The sequence below is a fragment of the Gopherus flavomarginatus genome, chromosome 6, assembly GCF_025201925.1.
Source record: "Gopherus flavomarginatus isolate rGopFla2 chromosome 6, rGopFla2.mat.asm, whole genome shotgun sequence".
In the NCBI taxonomy this organism is placed as follows: Eukaryota; Metazoa; Chordata; order Testudines; family Testudinidae; genus Gopherus; species Gopherus flavomarginatus.
The window spans coordinates 106,491,191-106,516,846 of record NC_066622.1 but is presented as its reverse complement, the minus strand read 5'-3'; the positions used below and the strand labels follow the sequence as shown (position 1 = coordinate 106,516,846).

General features: G+C 39.8%; 1 protein-coding gene across 5 annotated transcripts in view; it reads right to left on the bottom strand.

Moving 5' to 3' along the window:
• Positions 1–25,656, bottom strand: part of PCGF5 (polycomb group ring finger 5) — a 103,004-nt gene that overhangs the window by 36,967 nt on the left and 40,381 nt on the right. For all 5 annotated transcript variants that reach the window (XM_050959714.1, XM_050959713.1, XM_050959715.1 and 2 more), the window contains 2 exons: positions 19,603–19,699; positions 1–56 (listed from right to left, as the gene is read on the bottom strand). In XM_050959714.1, coding sequence (XP_050815671.1) covers positions 1–56; positions 19,603–19,699 — 153 coding nt within the window. The remainder of the gene's footprint in view (positions 57–19,602; positions 19,700–25,656) is intronic.

Genomic DNA, 25,656 nt, shown 5'->3' with positions numbered 1-25,656 from the left:
GTTCTCGAAGTCCAGGCACCAGCTTAAATATAATTTCCTCTAATGTGTTATCCAACCTTTAAAGGAAGAAAAAAAAAAAGTCTTTCAAAGAAAGAAGATGCCTATGCAGGATTTTAGACACCCCTTAAAAGTCATTAAAAACAAATTTAAAAAAGCCTCCTAAACAAGTAGTTCAGTAATTATATGACAATACGCCTAGTAAGTAATACGTCATTCACAACCCAATAGATTTTAAAATGGAAAAAAAGAAAAAAACATGAGAAAAATATATTCACACTTATCTCCTCTCACCCATCCCTTGCACTGATTTGTTACAGATTCAGGCATAACTTCAGGTGTCGATATTTAAAAAAATACAGAGAAAAAGTGGGGGAAGAAAGAGGAGAAAAACAATCTCACTATATAGAACATTCTCAATATTTTTCAATTTCAGTCACACGCAAATTATTGTGTATCACTGTGGAGTGGTTCACTTAATATTTGAAAAGGATACTTAGAAAAATGGTAAAATGTAACCAACCCTTCCCCTGACTCTATTCTATGATGACAGCCACTGTAGCCAATTTTAAATAATAAATTCATTGACCGTAATGTTTCTCTGGTAAATTTCTGGTCATTACTTTTTTTTTTCTGGACTAAAGAACATTGCTATAAACTATTATAATCATAAGCATTTTTAAGATGTCCATCACTACAGTATCAAGGTACCATCAAACAAAGCAACGACACACCATCTCTTAAAAATAATTAAAAACGGGGAGCCATACAGAAAAATAATTAGCAGGTTAATATAGAATTCTAGCACACACAAACATTATGTTTCATAAGGTTATAGTTAGTGTCACAAACTAACAAAAGGAAGGCTACTTACAGATAAAGATAGCAAATATATTTTTGTCTCGATTTGTGTAAACTGACACGAGTAACTATCTAGTACTGAAGCTGTTATCTTAAAATTTGTGCAACAAGACAGAATATGCTTCTGCTATCACTTCTACCAGCCTGGATAGGAACTCATTTTCTACGATACTGCTTTTTTTATATATTAACAAAACATTCAGTTTTCTATAGTAAATAATCTTCAGATTAAAAAAGAATGTATGTATTTTGGGTATGAACAATACAGACTATTGATAAAATAATCTAACAGCTCCATCTAAAATATAACTATGTGTTACAGAATAGTAAAACCATAGGGTTAAATTCAACAGTGATATAAAGGGAGGTGCAGATTGGAGTCGGTTGTAGAAGCATAATTTACATGGATATTGCATTAATTGGGTGAGGGAAATGAATGTAATTTATACACCAAAGAACAGAAGGAAAAGAACGAAAACAAAAAGTAAAGTAAAAAATAAAGCAAAGATGATTCCACTCTACTTTGTCAAGCTGTAAGCCAAGGGTGTAAAAAAGTGGTTGGCTGGGGCGGGCTTGCTTTTATATCCTTCTATAAGTTTCTTTTTCTGAACACCCCACTTTCTGCATCCTCAGTCTGGACACTCATTACGCTAAATCCTTGGTCCCTCTTCTGGTTGTTTTGCTGGGGACTCACCCTGGACTCCTCCTGCTGAGAATCCCACAGCTGACACAAAGCTAGATTAGTTGGCTCAATGCAACTTGTTTCACTTCTTCACACAGAGGGCATGATGGAGGTGGGACATGCTAGGAGCAGGTCTGAGCACACAGAGCTCTGCCAGATCCCCCAGGACACTGACTGGTTGCTGCCAGCATAAGTTAGAGGCTGCTCTAAATTATGCTGGGAATCCTTCTGGACATCAGTCAGTGCAGGATCAAGGAAGCAAAAAGGTGGCTTTGAGCCATCTCCCAGCTTTCCCCAAGCTGCAAGGAGCGTGAATTTGGCACAGCTGAGAACTGAGGCTACTAGGTGCCAAACTGATCCCAGCTGTGCTACTTTTCCATTTACACTGGTTTTGTGATCCAGCTACACCCGACAGGAGTTGAACTTACTTAATCCAGGTCTAAATTTGGTCAATAGACAGTTGTTCTAATAGGTTTTTAAGTCTTTAGTTCAGCTACAGTCTCTCATAAAAAACCCACCACATACTGTATTTATGGTTAGACACTACATACATGGGCGTTTAGAGACTTAAAAATGCCGGGGTTTGATATTAATTCGCTCTCAATTTTCTGATCACTAAAATATGACATGACCCATTTTTTCAATACAGCTGCCAAGAACAGGTATAATCTTTTCCAGAAAATAACATGCATCTATGTTCTTATTGCTAAAGCTAAGAATGTTCTTTTACCTCTCTTAATCTCACCCACTCTCCTGTCCACTTAGTCTATCCTCTTCTTTCTACCTCTTCACCTCTCCTTTTGGTCTCCTCTCCCCCTCTGTTTCCTCTTCTCTCCTGTTTTCTCTTCCTTCCTCTCCTCACTGTTTCATCTCCTCTCACCAACAGTAAAGTACGCTGTTCAGAACCTGGACAACAAACAGGACTCTAAGGCAAACAAATAAGGTACAATATAATAATACTAGGGAAACAATACAATTCTAGAGTCACTCTGAGGTCACATCAAAAATGCAGTGCTTGCTGTTGGATTATGTGAGATGTCTATAGTACACGCTACTTGCCCTCACAATAATTAATAGTGTAAAAGAGAAAATGCACTCATACATACACCTCCTTTAATTTTCAGCATCAAAATTCAAGGAAAAGAGCATGTTATTTTCTGGAAATTATGGCAAATCTCTGTGTTAAAAATACGGAAGTACTAATTAACATTTTCTAACACCAATATTAATATTTTCTAAACAAAAAACCCTTAAATTTCCCATCTCGGACCCCTTATTATGCATATTAGATATTATTAACTTGCAAAACGACAATGTAGCAAACCAAGCTGTTTGAAGCTGTGTGTGTGCGCATCATCTGAAACTCCTAACTGCAGTTTGTTTATTTAGATTAATAGACTTCAAGGTCATAAGGGACCATCATGATCATCTAGTCTGACCTCCTGTACATTATAGGCCACAGAACCCCATCCACCAACTCCTGTAACAGAGCCATAACCTGTCTTGAGTTAATGAAGTCCTCAAATAATGATTTAAAAGCAGTGATACTTAGACTTAGGCTCGCAAGTGGCTCTGTAAAGTGTCTCTTGAAGCTCTTTGTGGCACATGATATGAAAATACTGTGATTTAATTATTAATCAATCAGGATTCTTTTACTATGTTATTAACCAACTTTAGTTCATAAAATAATAATACTAAGTCAGTCATTTTGCTGTGTGTGTAAATAAATTTGAATAAATAAATAATTTTTAAAAAAATCAATTAACATTACTGTGACTCTTTTGGGTATTGTTGATCGCTAATTTGACTCCTGAAGAATGGAGGTCTGAGTATTGCTGATGTAAAGACTTCAAGTTATAGAGAATCCACTATTCACTCTAGTTTAAACCAGCAAGTGACCTGTGCCCCATGCTGCTGAGGAAGCCGAAAAACCCCCAGGGTCTCTTCCAATCTGACTTGGAGGGAAAATTTCCTCCTGACCCCAAATATGGTGATCAGTTAGACTCCAAGCATGATGGCAAGATCCACCAGCCAGACACCTGGGAAGTAGTAGTACTCAGAGCCATCCCCATCTAGTTTCCCATCCCCAGCAGTTGGAGAGACTTGCCAGTATCAGTTGCAGATGGGCCACATGCCAGTGTAGTCAATCCCATCATACCACCTATTACAGTATTCACATCCTACATGCTACTATAATAATCTTTGTACAAAATATGCATTGTAAGTATCATTTGAAAACTAATAACTCACTGGTCAATATCATCATGATTATTTATATATAAAGTTATAAACAGCTAAATTAGATCTGAAATATGTTTACCAGACAAGTCTGGGTAAACCAGCTTCTCAAGACAAAGGACAAGATGACAACTCTAACCAGATATCATACAAGTTGATGGGCAATCATCTATCAAGTGGCTACTTTTTGGCAAGGAAGAGGGGCAAGTACAAACAGATCTGTATCTTAGCAAACAATAGCCTGAAACCTCTTTCACCACAAGGCTCCAACCTAACAGCAGCAATGAATTTTATCTAGGGATAACCCTTTCGAAAATGCATTTCAAAAGAGGGACTGGACTATAAAGTGAGGGGAAAACACACCCCAAGAAGTCTCTCCCTATCCATCTCTCTCTCTTTCACCTAAAAAGACAAAAGGAACAGACTTTGGGAGCAGATCCTGGCCTGAGAATCTGGTCAGCAATGTTACTGGGAACCACTCTGTAACCAACTGGTTAGGATATTATTCTCAAGCTTCCCCAGGAAAGGGAGTGCAGGGGTTTGGGGGATAGTTTGGGGGTGGTAGGGCTCCAAGTGGCCCTTCCTGAATCTTTGTTTAAATCACTTGGTGGTGGCAGTGATAACAAGGGCAAGGAAGGAATTTGTGCCTTGGGGAAGTTTTTAACCTAAGCTGGTAGAAATAAGCTTAGGGGATCTTTCATGTGGGTCCCCACATCTGTATCCCAGAGTTTAGAGTGGGGAGGAAACCCTGACATGGTGTAAGTGGTAGGATCATTTTGAACCAGAAGCACAGACCTGAGGAGTTTAAAAACACTTTTTCTTTTGGCTGCTTGAAAGCCAGGAAGGTGGGTTTTTTTGGTTTTTTTTAAATGGACTTTTTTTTTTAAAAAAGCTGATAGCACCTGGAGTTTTTTTCTCTGACTGAGGGCAGGGTAGTTAACTTCCTGCAGGGGAATTCACAAGTTTTTTTCTTTTTTTTCTTTCTAACTCTCCGGTTAGGCTAGATTAAGCATAGGAAGGCTAGGACGATGGACAGTGAAGTCCAAAAAAAAAAATTAAAATTAGCCAGATTCGAAGCTAAAGAGAGACAAAAAGAACATGATAGACAGATGGCTCAAGGCGCTTGAAGTTAGAGGCACAAACATCCAGAGAAGAGACTGCCCACAAGAAAGCTATGAAAGCAGAAGAGCCAGAGAGGAGGCTGCTCTCAAGAGAGCTATGAAAGACCGGAAGCATGAACAGGAGGAGAGGGAAAGAGAGAGGAAGCATAACCTCACTGTTATGGAGTTAAAAAGACAGCTGTTGAAGGGTTCTGGCTCCACTCCACTAAAAATCCACAAATGGGAGCGACTATGTCCACAGTATAATAAATCCAGTGAAAATGCTGAATATTTCATCACTTTTGAAAGACTGTGCACCCTCCATGCAATTCCTGATGATCACAAGATGACCACATTGGTAGCAAAATTGACAGGAAGAGCTCTGGACATATTCAATAAGATGCCTATTGATGATGCTTCTGACTATGGTAAATTTAAGGATTTGGTTTTAAAACAATCTCAAATTACCTCTGAAACTTACAAAGTAAAATTTGGAGCCCTTAAGAGAGGGGCTGGAGTAAGTAATGTGGCTTATGTAAACCAGATGAAGGATCTGTTAGATAAATAGGTCAAAGGAAGGGCTGTAATTAGCTTTGAAGGCATGTGTGATTTGGTTGTACAGGAGCAGTTCCTGACTATGACCAATGATGATGTAAAACAGTGGTTATGGAATAAAAAAATGGACTCAGCAGAAAGTCTTGCTTCTTATGCTGATCAATATGAGCGGTCCCAGACCGCCAAAGACGAGGGGAAAATCTGAACAAAATGGGTGGAGGTAGCAGAGAGGAACAAACCGGGTCACAGTTTGGGTGGATGCCAGAAGGGACACCCCGAGACCACACTATACCACCAGGGACAGTCCAAGGCCCCGCTTACACCCTAAGGAAACCCCCAGAATATCTTACCATCCCACCACACCATTCTTCAGCAACCCACCTTGCCCCACTGACCAGTCAGCTGGGCGATGTTTTAAAAGTAATGAGCTGGGGCATGTAAAGGCCAACTGTCCCAAGAACCCTAATAGAGTACAGTTCATTGTACCGGTGTCCCACCAAAGGTCCTCAGGCCCAGATGCCTCCCAGATACCCTCAGAGCGAAGGGAAACTGTGAGTGTGGGCAGAAAGTAGGTTACAGCATGGAGGGACACTGGAGCCCACGTGTCAGCTATCCACCGATCCTTAGTGGACCTCAACTTAATCAACCCAGAGGTCCAAGTGACGATTCAACCCTTCAAGTCAACCTCTTTTGACTTGCCTACAGCCAAATTACCTGTCCAGTACAAGGGGCGGTCAGGAAGGTGGACTTTTGCGGTCTATAATAATTATCCCATTCCCATGCTGCTGGGGGAAGACTTGGCCCACCATATGAAGATAGCCAAGAGGGTGGGAATGATCACCCACAGCTAGGCTAAGCAAGCCTTTACATCTAGCTCTGTTTCTGAGCCTTCTACCAGGGCCCCGTCTGTGTTACCAAAAGATCCAGATGAAGGTGATAGAAATGGACCCCATGCCAACATCTGCAACAGCAGTAGTAGAACCAGGTGTAAAGACCCAGCCAGAGCTAATCCCAGAACCGGAACTGGCGGAGCAACCAGCACCAGAATCATTGCCAGCATTGAATCTAGCGCTTGCAACCATGTATACAACTCCAACGCCAGAGGGCGCCACTGAGCCTGCACTGGCAGCGGCAAATAAACCTACACAAGAGGCTCAGCCGGAGCCTGAAATACAATGAAGTGCACCAGCAAAAAGTGGTTCATAATCAACGGAAACAGCTCCATCACCTACATCACTTCCAGAGGGACCAAGCCCAAGCCCACAATCCAGTAAGGAACCTATGTCTCTAGCATCAAAGGAACAGTTCCAGGCGAACAAAAAGCAAATGAAAGCCTCCAGGGAGCTTGGACGGTGGCATGGAGCAACCCACCGCCTCTTAGCTCTTCTAATCGATCCCGGTTTGTTGTAGAAAGAGGACTTTTATACAAGGAAACTTTCCGGTGGGCACCAAGAAGATTAGCATCCTCAGAAACAGTTGGCAGTTCCAATTAAGTACCGGGGAAAGCTCTTGAGCTTAGCCCATGATCATCCCAGTGGCCATGCTGGGGTGAACAGGACCAAATACCATTTGGGGAAGTCCTTCCACTGGGAGGAAATGGGCAAGAACGTTTCTACCTATGTCCAGTCTTGTGAGGTATGCCAAAGAGTTGGAAAACCCCAAACCAGGTCAAAGCCCCTCTCCAGCCACTTCCCACAATTGAGGTTTCATTTCAGCAAATAGCTATGGATATTTTGGGTCCTTTTCCAAAAAAGACACCCAGAGGAAAGCAGTTCAAGAATTTTGCCACCCATTGGCCAGAAGCAGTAGCTCCCAGCAACACCAGGGCTAAAAGTGTGTGTCAGGCACTAACAGACATTTTTGCCAGGGTAGGTTAGCTCTCTGACATCCTTTTCGGATTCAGGAACTAATTTCCTGGCAGGGACCATGAAAAGCCTTTGGGAAACTCACGGGGGGAACCACTTGGTTGCCACCCCTTACCACCATCAAACAAATGGCCTGGTGGAGAAGTTTAACGGAACTTTGGGGGCCATGATATGTAAATACATGAATAAACACTCCAACGATTGGGACTTAGTGTTGCAGCAGTTGCTCTTTGCCTACAGGGCTGTACCACATCCAAGTTTAGGGTTTTCACCATTTGAACTTGTGTATAGCCGCAAGGTTAAGGGGCCATTACAGTTGGTGAAGCAGTAATGGAAGGGGTTTATGCCTTCTCCAGGAACTAACATTCTGAACTTTGTAAACAACCTACAAAACACACTCCGAGCCTCTTTAGCTCTTGCTAGAGAAAACCTAAAAGACGCTCAGAAAGAGCAAAAAGCCTGGCATGATAAACATGTCAGAGAGTGTTCCTTCAAAGTAGGGGACCAACTCATGGTCTTGAAGGCACTCCAGGCCCATAAGATGGAAGCATCATGAAAAGGGCCACTCACGGTCCAAGAGCAACTGGGAGCTGTCAACTATCTCACAGCATCTCCCGCCTCAAACTGAAGGCCTAAAGTATACCATGTTAATGCTCTAAAGCATTTTTATTCCAGAGAATTAAAGGTTTGTCAGTTTACCACCCAGGAAGGAGAGGATGTTAAGTGGCCTAAAGGTGTCTACTACAAAGGAAAAAGTAATGGTGGCGTGGAAAAGGTAAACCTCTCCACGACCCTTGGACGTATGCAGCAACAGCAGGCCAAGGAGCTGTGCACTAGCTTCGTACTGATGTTCTCAGCCACCCCAGAATGGACTGAACGGGCATCCCACTCCATTGACACAGGTATGCTCGCCCAATTAGAGCCCAACCTTACCAGGTGGCTCCTCAAGTCAAAACTGCTATAGAACAGGAGATCCAGAACATGCTACAGATGGGGGTAATCTGCCTGTCTAACAGTGCATGGACATCTCCAGTAGTTCTACTTCCCAAACCGGATGGGGAAATACACTTTTATGTGAACTACCATAAGCTAAATGCTGTGACTCAACCAACAGCTATCCAATGCCATGCACAAATAAACTATTGGAGAAACTGGGATGTGCCCAGTTCATTTCTACCTTAAACTTAACCAAGGGGCACTGACAAGTACCGCTAAATAAATCCTCCAAGGAAAGATCAGCCTTCATCAGCCTGCAAAATACATCCACCATCTTCATCAGCCTGCAAAATACATCCACCATCTTCCAAAAACTTGTAAATAGTATCCTAGCGGAATTGGAAGAATCTGCAGTTGCCTACCTTAATGATGTGGCCATCTTTTCTGATTCATGGGCAAAAAAACACCTGAAGCATCTCCAGAAGGTCTTCACGCACATAAGGGAGGCGGGACTAACTGTTAAAGCTAAAAAGTGTCAAATAGGCCTAAACAGAGTGAATTACCTTGGACACCAGGTGGATCAGGGACTATCAAAGTAAATGCTATCCAAAAGTGGCTTGTCTCAAAGTCAAAAAAACAGGTCCAACCCTTCTTAGGCTTGGCAGGATATTACAGGCGATTTGTACCGCACTACCGCCAAATCAGCACCCCACTGACAGACCTAACCAAAAAAACCCAGCCAAATCCAGTTCAGTGGACTAAAGAGTGTCAGAAGGCCTTTAACCAGCTTAAAGCAACACTCATGTCTGACCCTGTGCTAAGGGTCCCAGACTTTGACAAACCTTTCCTAGTAACCACAAATGCATCCAAGCGTGGTGTGGGAGCAGTTTTAATGAAGGAAGGACAGATCAAAAATTCCATCCTGTCGTGTTTCTCAGAAAAAAATGTCTAAAAGGGAAAGTCACTGGTCAATCAGCAAAAACGAATGTTACGCCATCATATATGCACTGGATAAGCTACACCCATATGTTTGGGGATGGCGTTTCCACCTGCAAACCAACCATGCTGCGCTAAAGTGGCTTCATACCATCAAGAACAATAACAAAAATCTTCTTCGGTGGAGTTCAGCTCTCCAAAATTTTAATTTTAAAATCACAGCCAGTGTGGAGCAGGCAATCCAGCACCATCTGTGATTTTGGGGGGGGGGGGGGGAAACGTGTCATAAACATCCATTTAAGGGTAGCATAAAATTCCTCCTTCCCCTGTAAAGAGTTAATCCCTCTTTTACCTGTAAAGGGTTAATCCCTCCTTTACCTGTAAAGGGTTAAGAAGCTCAGACAACCTGATTGGCACCTGACCTAAAGGACCAATAAGGGGAGAAGATACTTTCAAATCTGTGGGAGAAGGTTTCTGTTTTGTGTCCTTTGTTCTCTCTGGGTCATCGAGGAACCAGGGCAGGGAAAATACATAACCCTAAGCCATATCTGAACTAAGCTTCTAATATTACAGAAATAGTAAGCAATAGCAAGGAAATGCGTTAGATTACCTTTTGTTTTAGCTTGTCAATTTTCCCTGTGCTAAAACGGAGGTTTAGTCCTGTTTTTGTAACTTTAAAGTTTTGCCTAGAGGGGAAATTCCTCTGTGTTTTGAATCTTTTTGTTACCCTGTAAAGTTATCTTCCATCCTGATTTTACAGAGGTGATTCTTTTATTTTTTTTAAATAAACTTCTTTTAAATAACCTGATTACTTTTCAGTGTCCTAAAGACCCAGGGAGTTTGATCTGTGCTCATTTTGTAAACAATTGGCTAGGATATTATTCTCAAGCCTCCCCAAGAAAGGGGGTGTAGGGCCATGGGGGAATACTTTGGGGGAGGTAGGGCTCCAAGTGGCCCTTTCTGAATGTTTGTTTAAATCACTTGGTGGTGGCAGTGATACCAAGGGCAAGGAAGGAATCTGTCCTTGGGGAAGTTTTTAACCTAAGCTGGTAGAAATAAGCTTAGGGGGGTCTTTCATACGGGTCCCCACATCTGTACCCTAGAATTTAGAGTGCGGAGGAAACCCTGACACCCTGCATCAAAAAAACCTCCAAACATACAGAACAGCATAAAACATCAAATGTAAATACCAGCTTTAGACTTGCCTCTGACATTTTTATTTTTAAAAGACAGGCTGAACTACATGAGCAAAGCGATTCTCCACTACTAATTGTGTGTCACAGGCAAACTGAAAACTAATTCAGGTTCGCTGGCGTCCATAGAGCAGGATATCAAAAGAGCGTGATCCTACCTTCTTGGTGCACCCAAACCCCCAATGATTTTTGGTGCATACATAATTTTGGTTGGACAGGGAATGCAGGACAGGTCCCAAAGTGATTTTAACAATGTAACGTCCCTCAGAACGAGACTCTCCAATTTCTAGATTGACACAGAACTTCACAGTTAACTTTGCAATTTAGACAGGCCCTGAACACTAGTAACTGAAAGATATATTTAACAAAAATTAACACTTATGGCAATTACTCAGAAGTTAGTTTATAATGATATAGTACCTAAATTTCAAAAATCTAACAGGTTCAAACATGTAATAACATAGTTCACTCATATTTCACTGAGATGTTTCAAGCGTAATAAACTACAGTGTAATTCATTTTTAGTTAAAACTTCATATATAGTGTTTAATGCCATTGCACATAAAATATTATTCCATTCTCAAGCATGATAAGGAGAGGCTCTCTGAAAACGCATCATGTAAAATATATATAGCAAGCCATATAGTCAACATCAGAAGACTCAGTTTGATACTTCTGCTCACCTGCTCTTCTGATTACTTTGAGTTTAACATTTTTAAAACTGTTTTTTATAAATTGTAACTAGCAAACTATTTGTTTTATGAAGGTTCTTGTCAAATAAACCCCTTTTAAGGTACCTGGATTTAAGGAAACTTTCCACAGAATATTGCTATTTCTGCAGTTCTAGCCTGCGGTCTTATTTTTTTCTCACCTTCATATTTCCTGCCCAGAGCACAAAATTATTCATATATTTCAGAAATGTATTTTTCATATAAATTCTCACATCAACAGAGAAATATTTCTACTATATTTTTGTTTTCAGTGTATAAATAGCATTGTTTGTGCTACATACCATCTTCTGAGAGGGCAAACACAGTGCATCAGAGTCAGAGTCACTCAGGCACTATGGTGAGGGGAAGCAACATGAATACCTATGAACATTTATATATAGTATATATAACAAGAGAGAGCGTTTTTCACGCCTACCCTCCCCAAAAGCTTAGAATAACAGTTTTTGAGATACTTATTAACCAAACCGATCAGATGCAGCTGAATATCACCTTGTCTTTTTTGTATATAATTTAAACATGTCATTCTCCCATGAACTGCTCTACATACAAACACCTAACCATAAATCCACAGGCAGCTTGTAGCTGTCACAAGAGAGTAAACAAATAAACAACTCTGATGAAATTAAGACCTGAATATTTGCTCTTATACTGACACCATATGGATCTTTTCTTCACTTTTAATCATAAGCTCTACTGGTAGACTATCTGTTACAAAATAAGAAAAACTCAGGCTACATTACTGGCGTAAAAGGTTGGGGGCTGTTTTTTTTTACCCTTGCAGAAAGCAAGAGATAGTTGCTGGGCACAAAGAGATGGTAGCTAGTCGATCATGCTTCCTCAAAAATTACCATTAACATTAAACTACTTTTTTAAGCATATGAGTCAGACACCTATTACAGCTTTTCCCAGGTGATATTAGATCAATTATAGTAAGTTTCACCATGCAAACTGTACCTCAGGGAATAGTTAATTTCTTATCCGTTAATTTGGTTTCTTCAGTTCCCGCTGAAAGCCCAGACAATGGGTAAATGTCCTCTTTTCAGCAGAGAGAAAAAATACCAAACCAAACCCACCAACCTAGCTCCTGTGATATCACTCCCTCTATACAGCAGTCTGGCTGTCTGCCCAATTTACTTTAGACAGAAGTTACCTGAACAATATAAACCTTACCAATGTAAAGGAACTACATGGAAAATTATTCAAAGAAAAACTCAACCCTAACTCAAACAGGCCCACAAAAATGGTGGGTTATATACTATGTGGTATAGAGGAATATGGAACAACAAAATTACTTATCCCTAATACATCTTTACTCTAGTGAGTAAGAAACTGCAGAGTAGGCACCTATAAAAAACCCAGGAAGTAAAAGACTAGTGTGCACAACCGGGCACATTTGAAGACCTTGGAGGAGGTGAAAAACTGTCAGGATATTGCATCCCCAAATCTGCTAACCCTTTGGTAAAAAGGACTGACCCCAGATGCTTCTTTAACAATTTAAAATTTGAGTGTCTCTTGTAGGTCAAAACTACCAAAGTGATTTTTCCCTACCAAGTTTGTAGCCTTAAGGCTTGTCAAACTAGGGCATCCACAACAAAGATGGAAGTCCTGATACTATAACAGATGAAATTTCAGTGTTAATAAATGCACAGTAATGCACACTGGAAAACATAATCCCAACTATACAACTATATACTCAAGAAAACATAATCCCGACTATATATACTATATATCCCAACTATACAACTATATAGTCAAGAAAGAGATCTTGGAATCATTGTGGACAGTTCTCTGAAAACATCCACTCAGTATGAAGCGGCAGTTAAAAAAGCTAATAGAATGTTGGGAATCATCATGAAAAGCGATAGATAATGAGACAGAAAATATCATATTGCCTCTATATAAATCCCTGGTATGCTCACATCTTGAATGCAGTGTTCAGGTCTGGTTGCCCCATCTCAGAAAAGATATACTGGAATTGGAAAACGTACAGAAAAGGGCAATAAAAATTATTAGGGGTATGGAACAACTTCCACATGAGGAGATATTAATAAGACTGGGACTTTTCAGCTTGAAAAGAGATGACTAAGGGAGGATATGACGGAAGTCTATGAAACCATGACTGGTATGTCGACAGTACATAAGTGTTATTTACTTCTCATAACACAAGGACTAGGGGTCACCACATGAAATTAACAGGCAACAGGTTTAAAACAAACAAAAGGAAGTATTTATTCACACAACGCACAGTCAACCTGTGGAACTCTTTGACAGAAGATGTTGTGAAGGCCAAGACTATTAACAGGGTTCGAAAAAGAACTAGATAAATTCATGGAGGACAGGTCCATCAATGGCTATTAGCCAGGATGGACAGGGATGCAAAATGATGCTCTGAAATTTCCATAGCCTCTATTTGACAGAAGCTGTGAACAGGTGACAGGAGGTGAATCACTTGATGAATACTTGTTCTGTTCATTCCCTCTGAAGCACCTGGCATCGGACACTGTCAGAAGACAGGATGCTGGGCCAGATGGACCATCGGTCTGATCCTGTATAGCCACTCTTATGTTGTTAGGCCATTGCAGAGAAAAATCTCAAAAGTCTCTATCTAGGAGAAAAAGTGCTCATCAGTCTGCCTTGGAAACCAGTATTGTAGACAGCCGTGACAGGTTGCTGGGGCACTATCTGGCCTGAGTTAACAAGGGATTAACCTCAGTTCAACTTCACCCTCCTTTTGGCACCTGTACTCTGGGAAGAACCATAAAATAACTGCTTGAGGGACACAGAGGGAAGAATGCCTATGGAAAGACAGGGCTCCATTCCCAAGGTCACAGAACTGAGTTGAACTTTAGGTTGTCATCTCTTTTTTATTATTATTATTATTATTTGCCTGTGTTAACTCAGTTTTGGGGGATAGTAAAAAAAAAAAAAAGTATTTTCTGTGAATTTTCAAACAAATTACAATATTTTCACTTTGTTAAAAAATCTTCACTGAAATGTTTCAGTGAAATTAAAATTGTCTTGATTTAAATAAATAATAATTTTGTTTCAGTTATAAGAGGGATTACGGTTGTTCCCATCGCCATCTCTCCCACTGGAAAAGGGGGGAAAACATATCAAAAATTTTTTTGATTCAAAACAATTTTCATTTTGATTCATTTCACTGAAAATTTTTAAGGAAACAAAAAATTCCATTTCCTCCAAAAAGCCATTTTGCATCCAAACATTTTTTGATGAAATTTTTTCAGAGGCATGATTGATTTTATTTCTGAATACGTTTATATATAAGGGCTGTCGATTAATCACAGTTAACTCACGAGATTAACTTAAAAAAATTAATCACGATTAATTGCACTGTTAAACAATAGAATACCAATTTATTAAATATTTTTGGATGTGTTTCTACATTTTCAAATATATTGATTTCTATTATAACACAAAATACAAAGTATACAGTATTTACTTTATATTAGTTTTTATTACAAATATTTGCACTGTAAAAATGATAAAAGAAATAGTATTTTTCAACTCATACAAGTACTGTAGTGCAATCTCTAGTGTGAAAGTGTAACTTACAAATGTAGATTTTTTTTTGTTACATAACTGCACTCAAAAACAAAATAATGTAAAACTTTAGAGCCTACAAGTACAGTCAGTCCTACTTCTTGTTCTGCCAATTGCTAAGATGAACAAGGAGTTACATTTACGGGAGGTACTGCTGCTTCTTATTTACAACGTCACCTGAAAGTGAGAACAGGCATTTGCATGGCACTTTTGTAGCCGTTGCAAGGTATTTATGTGCCAGATATGCTAAACATATGTATGCCTCTTCATGCTTCAGCCACCATTCCAGAGGATATGCATCCATGCTGGTGATGTGTGTTAATTAAATTTGTGACTGAACTCCTTGGGGGAGAGCTGTATGTCTCCTGTTCTGTTTTACCTGCATTCGCCATATATTTCATGTTATAGCAGTCTTGGATGATGACCCAGCACATGTTTGATTTAGGAACACTGTCACTGCAGATTTGACAAAACACAAAAAAGGTACCAATGTGAGATTTCCAAAGATGGCTACAGCACTCGACCCAAGGTTTAAGAATCTGAAGTGTCTTCCGAAATCTGAGAGGGACAAAGCGTGGAGCACACTTTCAGAAGTCTTAAAAGAGCAACAGTTTGATGTGGAAACTACAGAACCTGAACCACCAAAAAAAGCAAATCCATCCTTCTGCTGGTGGCATCTGACTCAGATGATGAAAATGAACATTCATCGGTCTGCTCTGCTTTGGATCACTGTCGAGCAGAACCTGTCGAGTAGAACCCTACGCATGCCCTCTGGAATGGTGGTTGAAGCATGAATGGACATATGAATCTTTAGTGCATCTGACAGATAAATATCTTGCGACGCTGGTTACAGCAGTGCCATGCAAATGCCTGTTCTCACTTTCAGGTGATGTTGTAAACAAGAGGTGGGCAGCAGTATCTCCTGCGAATGTAACCAAAACTTGTCTGTCTGAGAGACTGGCTGAAGTAGGACTGAGTGGACTTGTAGGCTCTGAAGTTTTACATTGTTTTATTTTTGAATGCAGGGTTTTTTTGTACAAAATTCTAGATTTGTAATTTCAACTTTCTTGATAAAGAAAATGAACTAGAGTACTTGTATTAGGTAAACTGAAAAATACTATTTCTTTTGTTTTTTACAGTGCAAATATTTGTAATAAAAAATAAATACAAAGTGAGCACTGTACACTTTGTATTCTGTGTCATAACTGAAATAGATATATTTGAAAATGTAGAAAAACATCCAAAAATATTTAAATAAATGGTATTCTATTATTGTTTAAAAGCGTGATTAATCACAATTAATTTTTTTATTGTAAGATTAATCGCAATTAATTTTTTAAGCATTTGACAGCCTTAATATCAATATCTATAATATATTTGTACCTATATCAATCACCCCTTGAGGAAAAACCCTTAAAGACTATACAGTACTGGTGTTTTCTTTCTGCTATATCATTTTACCAGATCTATACCACATTACTAATGGCAGGATTTTGCAGACCAAACAGATCACAATATGCACAGAAACTATGCAAAAATCATGACCTCTCTTAGGTGCAGTCTCTCTGATTTCCAGCCCATTGAAACCTTTGGACTCTCCCATCCAATCAACTAGGAAAGTGGTATTTCTATGCACTTCTAGAAGCTGGATTCAACTTTACAGTGTGTCTATACTGCAGCTGGGAGCGAGCTTCCCAGATGGGTAGACAGACTCGTGCTAGGTTGACTTGAGATAACACAATAAAAATAGCATTGTGGACACTGCAGCGCTGGCAGAGACCTGGGCTAGCCACCTGAGCTTAGACCCAGGGGGTTGGGTGAGTTTCAGAGCCCAAGCTCCTGCCTGAGCTGCAATGTCCACAATCTTATTGTTAGCATGCAAGCTTGAGCCCCACAAATCCAAGTCTATCTACCCATGCTGAGAAGTTGCTCCCGGCTGCAATGTACACATACCTTTAGATGCTACAAGAACTGAAATTAGATATATTCTTTGAACCACTTAAAAGTTGTCTAAGAGCATATGGAATAGTGGGGAGTTTTCCATTATAGTCCATCCTGCGTCAAAAATCTTGTGAATAAACATAGCCATTGGCTAGCAATAACTGAAGTTCTCTCTTTTGACTCCAAGGAGTTCTCCTGTAGATTAAGAATGCAGCTCACTTGTTTAATTGGCATAATTATATTTTCTTTTTTAAAAACTGTCCAACTCACCCCCATAGGAATTTCTTCCCTTCAGGATTATTAGTTTTCATAGCTTTCTCCATAACAACTGTATCCACAGAAGGATGCTAATCCGCTGCTGAGAAAAACTCTGAGACTGAGGCTTCTTTCTCCTTTGGGTTAAAGGCTGTAACTGTGACCTGTCATGAGACTAGGACAGAAGCCATGGCCATGAAGGCTGATATATTTCATATAAGGACAATATACGGGAGAACCTGAATTTCTCCCAATTATTATTTGGCCTACTAAGTAGTCTCCAGGGAGAAGAGCTGGTCACCCAAATCTACAGAGCCATCTAAGGCTGGAGCTGTAACTACCTTTGCAGAACACGGGCAAAAAGTGTTGGATAAGCCATCCTCAGGAGAACCACCACGCAATAATCATTGTATAGACAGTTCTTACTCTCTTTCTGGCAAGGCCAAGGCTCCTTCCATGATGAACACATTTTAATGATTGAGCAAATGGGTACTAATTTTCATCTTAAAAGTTCCCTTTTACTCATAGAATTATGTAGACTGGACCTGGATATGTCAGGTGTTTGTCTAACCAGTTCTTAAAACCTCCAGTGATGGAGGTTCCACAACCTCTCCAGGCAATTTGTTCCAGTGCTTAACTACCCTTACAGTTAGGACATTTTTCCTAATGTCTAAACTAAATCTCCCTTGTTACAATTTAAGCCCAATTCTTATTGCCCAGTCCTCAGTGGATAAGGATATCACCCTCTGTATAACAACTTTTTATGTACTTGACCACTGTTGTCATGTCTCCCTCCACACTCAGTTTTCTCTAGACTAAACACATCCATTGTTTTCAATCTTTCCATGTTTTCTAGACCTTTAATCATTTTTTCTGCTCTTCTCTAGACTTTTTCCAATTTGTCCACATCTTTCCCGAAGTGTGATTGCCAGAACTGGACACAGTACTCCAGCTGAGGCCTTATCAGTGCTAAGCAAAATGGAACAATTTCTTCTAGTGACATTTCAAAGCACCCTTCACTAAACAATCTAATCCTGAGAGAGAGGTGAGAGAGAGAGAAAAGAAAAGTATAAACATATATAAAAAGATAGCGAGGTTAAGAACAAGAGTACTAGCATCATGGGCTGGAGACAAACAGACACAGCCAGAGCCCTCTAAAGCAGGAGTGTTGCCACCAGAATTTTGCTTTTCTCCAACTCCATCTGCTGGTAGAAGAACTTATAGTCCACCCAACTACCTGGGCTGAGATATAGGGACATTGGAGAAACTGTTCTGGAGTGTATGTAGCTCCTGTTAATTTCTGCAGCTGCCAGTACATTGGTGACACTATCAGAGACAGAAAAGGAAGGAAAGACACAGGAAATGGGGGACAGAGCTAGGGCTGATTCGAAATATAAAATGTGTTTTAAAAAAAGTAACAGATATCCCATATTCTCTCCACGAGGATTATAGCAGTGAACTCTTTTGCCTTTCAAACAGCCTATAGGATTCCATATTTCATATACATTTGTTTCTCTCCACAGTAAGTACTTTTCACTGTGGGAAATTCGTTACGTACTTAAGGGTGAACACTGTCTACAGGTAGCCTTGTTAGTCTAAACTGGATCAAGGAAAAGCTGCTCAACAGGGCAGATAGGACTGAGAATTTAGGTATTGGAAGATTATGCCTTTAACTGTGTGAAATTTATTTTCACATCATGACAATTCAAAACTCTGTTAAACAATTGTTTTTCTTGAAACTCTGAATTCTTCTGAGGAAATCTTATGTTGAAATCAAGGTGATTGGCAACTTATAAATATGACAGAGAGAAACCAAGAAACATGCCATTGGGAATGAGACACAGTAATTCGCCAGTTCTGTTGTTTCTATTTCATATAAAATAACACTGGGTTCCTTTAGGGATGGAAAACACTATGTCTACTGTTCTCTTGTCTGCTAAAGAGGGGATTTCTGTCTAGCTTCTGCCTGATGTCTTGAATAAATCGAAGTATATTATGGATATTTAATGCTAAACTTTAAGGATGCTTGCATCCAGATGGGGGAGGAGGGCATATAAATTTTAATGCCAATCAATCTACAAGCCTAGATCAAGCAATGATCTATGTATGTAAACTTATTGTATGCAATTCCTGGTGAGGCAGTTATCTGGAAAAGGGACTTATTAGAGATCGGGTTTGAAATGGTACCCCATCAACTGTACAAGTGCATTCTGGAACATTTGAATTATGAATGAATACATTGAAAGGCCATACTAGAAACAACAGTAAATTTAAACATAAACATTAGGCAACAGAGCAATGGGCAAAACAACAGACCATTAAAATATAGTAACGAGCTTTCTAGGGAATACACAGAGTTTGTGCCACTGCTCCTTTCCCAGTTGCAAAATAAGCATAGATGTCAGAAATATTTTTAAAAGTGCTTTCTCCTTTTAAGTGAATTTATTTTAAATGAAGCTTAGTCAAACTACAATGGTCACCTTTCTTTCCATGCATTTGAAGCCAGGGAGTAATTTAAAGGAGGGGGCACTGACACTTTCTAGTTGACCAGTTTGCTGCTGGTGGGTTATGTTGGGTATTCATTTAGTTTTATATTCAAGTAATATAAAGGGTGCTTAGAGCATACACATAGGAGTCAGCATTTGTATAAATTAAAAATAAAAAAAGAAGTAGTTATGGCATTTCCTTAGAACAATGATGTTATTAAAAAGACCGTTATATTTAGTCAAATTTTGTTTAACGTTGTCCTACCTTAACATTTCTAACGGATTGGTCTCATGCACCTGATTGCCACACCTGGGGCAGTCATTGCTGTCTTCAAAGTGCTGAACAATACATGTCTTACAAACTGTAACCAAGAAAAAAATGCCATAATTAGATAAAAGTATACATTATTACAATGTAACTTTTAGATCAAGAAAATATTGTTGCTCACATATGGCTTGCAATTACAAAAAAACAGACTAATGCTGAATGCTTCCGGTAGCAGGGATAAGAGGGGTATTCTTTAACATAAGTGATTATAATACACCACTAACTTATCTGTTTCTTGTTCCCAAAAATTATGACTAGCTGTGACCTGCTCAGATATTACAACATTGAGCAAATACAGGTTAGGAGAGCATTGTTGGTAAGTATGCAATTTTTAAAATTGTTTTATATTCCTCACAACATTGCACAGAGATTCAGAGAAAAGTGCATGCTGTGGAGTCTCAGCAAAGCAGGTGATAGCCATGACTTTGGAGGATCTGAAATGAAGGTAAGTTTGCAATCAGTTATGATACAGAATTCCTGCAAAAATCCTTGCAATGCTGGTGACTGAAAAACTTGACATCTACTATTTTCTAAAAACATAAAAAGAAAATTATAAAAAATTGTTCCATGGGTTGAAATGAGCTATATTTCCCTCCACATATATGGCCTTTAACAACAGCGATAGTAGAAGCACTGGTGAACATTCAGTACTTGAATCTTAAAATCAGAATCATCAGAGGAGCATGAATATTGCATTAGGAATCAACATCAAAATAAGAGCCTACAAATTTATATTAACCCAAACACTACTATAGTTTTTAATCAAAAAGTATCAGACTGTGTTGCTTCCAAATATGATTAATTGCAGATTTTAGCAGCATTAAGACAAAAAAAAGGAACATAATTTGGCAAGAAGTAATAGGTGCACTATTATTAATTTGTTAAAATGTTCTGGATGCAGAGTAACTCTCTTCTGTTTATTATTTTTCACCTGATTTGAAATGTGAACTGCAAATACTTTAAATAAATGGACTGAAAACCTATTTTGTAATTTCTTCCAACAATTCTCCAAAGAACTAAGACCACTTCTGAAACAAAAACAGTGAACCCTAATAATATGGGGATTTTGAGGGACTCCTGAAATCTTCAGAAAACAAGTATTTTAATAATCTGGAAAGCCAGACCAAGAGGTTCTAAAGTCTACATTCATGTCTCTCTGAGTCTGGGGCACAGACTTAAGGCCCACTGGCTGGCTCTCCTAATTATAGAGACTGATGGCTGCCTTCCCAAGGATGGATGGATCTAGCAGCCAGGCTGCGCTGAAGGTCCCCCATAATCCTAATGAAGTGAGAAGGATCTTTTGCTGGCAAGTCCAGCAACAGGGGCATACCTGCTGCACTCTAGGCTTGTGACACACAGGGTGCAGAGGAGAAGGCAGATGCCATCAAGGAGGCACAGTACAACCCTCAGGACACAAATGAACTTTCATTATCTGGGATTGCATAGTATAAAGTATTAATATGGAATAGCAACAAACAGTAACCACAGAGACTCACTACACAGATCTCATTATAGCCATCAACAAAAAAATATTTTAATACTTCTGTTTAAATATTGAACTTGATTTTCATTTGTATCAAAATACATGCACAACATAAAACTATCTTACAGAGCAAAAGTTATTCAAAGGACTTAAGAACAGAAGAACAAACTTGATATTCTAGTCTTGTTTACTCTTATATTAACTTTTTTTTAATATCTAGAACTCTTAAAAATGAATACTTCACTACTGTCGTTTTTAGTGTCACATGAATATATTTACAAACTATTAACTTAGAAAACACTATGCAATAAAGTCATCAATACTCAAAACTTCAAATATAGAAGAGCTATAAAATCTACAGAAGAACATTAAGACCCTGATCCAGCAAAGCACTTAAAAACATGTTTCACTTTAAGCAGATAAGTAGTTGAAATGACTTCTTACAGATCTGCAATTAAGATCTTTGTAATTTACTTTTACAGAAGTGACTGATAATTACCTCTGCATGCAACTCAGAATAAGCAAAAATCTTCTCATCCCCCAAAAAGGATAGATGTCAAGATGTCTTGCATTGGTACTATAAGAACTCCCTCTCCACTACCCCCAGTTGAAGAAAAAAAAGGGCACAGTTTGACCATAATTGAATGTTACCAGCCTAAAACACGGATCATCATCAGAAAAAGGAAAACTGATTTGTAAATGAATATTGATGTTAACAAGAATAACTTGTGCTCTTTATTATGTACAACTGTGCTGTCATTAGGGAGTTGTTTACCAGTAGATATATATGACTTTTACACATAGGTTAGTAAATCAGAACTCAAAATGAGAATTCTAACACTCAAAAACTTTGTACGGACTTGTGATTCCTCCACAGCAATAGGTCCAATCAACAAATATTTTCATCTGTCAGAGGCATGATCTTATTCTATTATTCATAATATGGAAAACTCTGCACATTTTCCTGAGTCTATCACTTTGAAATTTCTAGAATGGGGGAAAAACCTCTGAGGAGGAATTTAAGTGATAACTGTATTTATTTAACACCTTTTAAAAACCTTTACATTTACAGTATGAGATACACAAATATGGTACAATTTTAACTGTCTTGTTTTAAAGTACAACACAAAGCAACAGCCAACACAATGGAGAAAAAAATAAACAAAATGTGAGATGGGTTTCAGAATTTTGAGACATATGCCATGCATGTCAGTAAAGCGAGAGAATTGTTAGATACACTAGATTTTTGGCTGCACCCTGATACTTAGGGCAAACCATTATACAAGTTTCACAACTCACTCTAGGTGACTTACTACAGCTTGAAAGCACCAGTGTAACATACCTTTAATTCACTAACATACAGTGTGCTAGTTTCCCTTTATATAGGATAATTGTTAATACTGATGGTCCACTTTCCACTTTTAAACCCTTGCACTGAGCCAAACAGTTATGTGTCAGTGCTGCTGCACCCACATCAACACTGAAGGAACACATATGATTGATACTGTATTTACAAAGATAAGGTGGGTGAGGTAATATCTTTTATTGGATCAACTTCTGTTGGAAAAAGAAACAAGCTTTTGAACTTACACAGAGCTCTTCTTCAGCCCTGCATAAGCTTGAAAGTTTGTCTCTTTTCATAACAGAAGCTGGTCCAATATAAGATATTACCTCACCCCCCTTGTAGCTGTGTTGATTCCAGTATACTAGAAATACAAGAAGACTGCAAACAATTGTATTTACATACTATTTAGTTTCTTTATGTCAAAAATAGCTCAAGGGGAAGAGCCTCTCTAAGATACTTTTAAATGATAATCACAAAGGTATCTAAGCACTGAGTGCAACTAAGTAGAAGTCTCATATCGAAAAGAGATTCGCTTATATTTTACACATTGCATTTTACACTGAATAACTGTTCTACTTACATAAGATGAAATTTTCAATAGAAGTGCTCATTATAGGGCAAAACCTCCCTCAGAATCTAGCCCAAATCAGGGGAGTGCAGGCCTAAAACTCAAAGACAAAGTGGAGTCAATTCTCAGAGGCTACTCCAGCCTCCACTCCATTGGAACAAGAGGGGGCATATGGAAGGACCAGAGGATCCACATAGCATGTGGTCCTCCAGCCCTGACTCATCTCTCCTTTACTCACAGCTAAGTAACAAGACACATACAAACAAGATACATAGAAAAGTTTCTCTGCAGATCAGCTACTTTATCAAACTAAACTTTTCCTCTTTATATACCAGCTTTAAAAATAACCTAATTTTTCGAACAATGTCCTTGTTAGAGATCTTAAAATTATAATTAAAAAACACTTCACTTGTTCAAGGGCACAAATAAAGTTGACCACTAATCAGCCACTCCCTTACACACAATGTAGAATTCCATGAAAGGACCAACTATTCCCCAAAATCTACTGCAGACTTGCACGAGCTTTATCACCCTTCTGAAAATTGCTTAGGCACCTACCTTCCACTTACATGCTCCACTAAGTGCCTATCTGCCTATTTAAGTACATGCTTACTGTCACAATTACAAGGAGCAGAGAGACACAAACTGGAGTTCCCTCTATTTACAAATGGAAGGGTCTTGGTGGTAGGGTATCCTCCTTGAGGGACTCACCTTGTTCCAAAACTGGATGGGTTTACTGACCATCAGGACACACTGCAAGTCACACATTTACTTAGGTTTTGGAGGAGGGAAGGGGAAAGGGACTGAGGGTACGTCTACACTACGAGATTATTCCGATTTTACATAAACTGGTTTTATAAAACAGATTGTATAAAGTCGAGTGCATGCGGCCACATTAAGCATATTAATTCGGCGGTGTGCGTCCATGGTCCGAGGCTAGCATCGATTTCCGGAGCATTGCACTGTGGGTAGCTATTCCGTAGCTATCCCATAGTTCCCGCAGTCTCCCCTGCCCCTTAGAATTCTGGGTTCAGAGCCCAGTGGCTGATGGGGCAAAAATCATTGTCGCGGGTGGTTCTGGGTAAATGTCGTCAGTCATTCCTTCCTCAGGGAAAGCAACGGCAGACAATCATTTCGCACCCTTTTTCCCTGGATTGCCCTGGCAGACGCCATAGCACGGCAACCATGGAGCCCGTTCAGCTTTTTTTTTTTTTTTTTTTTTACAGTCACCATATGCGTACTGGATGCCGCGGACAGAGGCGATACTCCAGTGCTACACAGCAGCATTCATTTGCTTTTGCACGCTAGCAGAGATGGTTATGAGTCGTTCTGTACCGTCTGCTGCCAGTGTAATTTGGCAATGAGATGACGGTTATCTGTCCTTCTGTACTGTCTGCTGCTATCATGGGTGCCCTTAGCTGAGATCGGCCGGGGGCGCAAAGGCAAAACTGGGAATGACTCCCCGAGTCAATCCCTCCTTTATGGTTTCTAAAAATAGAGTCAGTCCTGCCTAGAATATGGGGCAAGTGTACTAGAGAACCAGTGTATCAGAGAGCACAGCTGCTCCGTGTCAGATCCCACAGAAATGATGAGCTACATGCCATTCACGGGGGGGGTGCCCCACCCGTTGCTTCCCTCCTCCCCCAACCTACCTGGGCTACCGTGGCAGTGTCCCCTCCATTTGTGTCATGAAGTTATAAAGAATGCAGGAATAAGAAACAGTGACTTGTCAGTGAGATAAAATGAGGGGGAGGCAGCCTCCCGGTGCTATGACAGTCCAAGCAGGACATTAAGTGGTGCGGAGGAGAGGAGCCCAGCATGCCGCTGCTATGATAGTCCAGGCAGGACAGAATCTTTTCTTTACACAGGAAAGGGAGGGGGCTGATGGAGCTCAGCCCCCAGTTGCTATGATGAAGACGGTTACCAGCCGTTCTGTACCATCTACTGGGAATGACCAAGAATCATTCCTATTTTCACCAAGGCGCCCCCGGCCAACCTCACCTGAAGCCAGCCAGGAGCACTCACGGGTTGATAAGAAGGACGGTTACCAGTCCTACTGCACTGTATGCCACCGGAGAGGGGAGAGGAGCGGATACTGCTCTTCATTGCTGCAGCATCACGTCTACCAGCAGCATTCAGTAGACATAGGGTGACACTGAAAGAAGTCAAGAAACGATTTCTTTCCCTTTTCTTTCACTTGGTGGGGGGGGAGTAAATTGATGAGCTGTTCCCTGAACCACCCCGGACAATGTGTTTGACCCTACAGGCATTGGGAGCTCAGCCAAGAATGTAAATACTTTTCGGAGACTGCTGGGGACTGTGGGATAACTGGAGTCCTCAGTACCCCCTCCCTCCCTCCATGAGCGTCCATTTGAGTCTCTGGCTTCCCGTTACACTTGTCACGCAGCACTGTGTAGCCTGTAGAATTTTTTTTCAAACGCTTTGGCATTTCGTCTTCTGTAACGGAGCTTTGATAGAATAGATTTGTTTCCCCATACAGCGATCAGATTCAGTATCTCCTGTACGGTCCACGCTGGAGCTCTTTTTGGATTTGGGACTACATTGCCACCTGTGTTGATCAGAGCTCCATGCTGG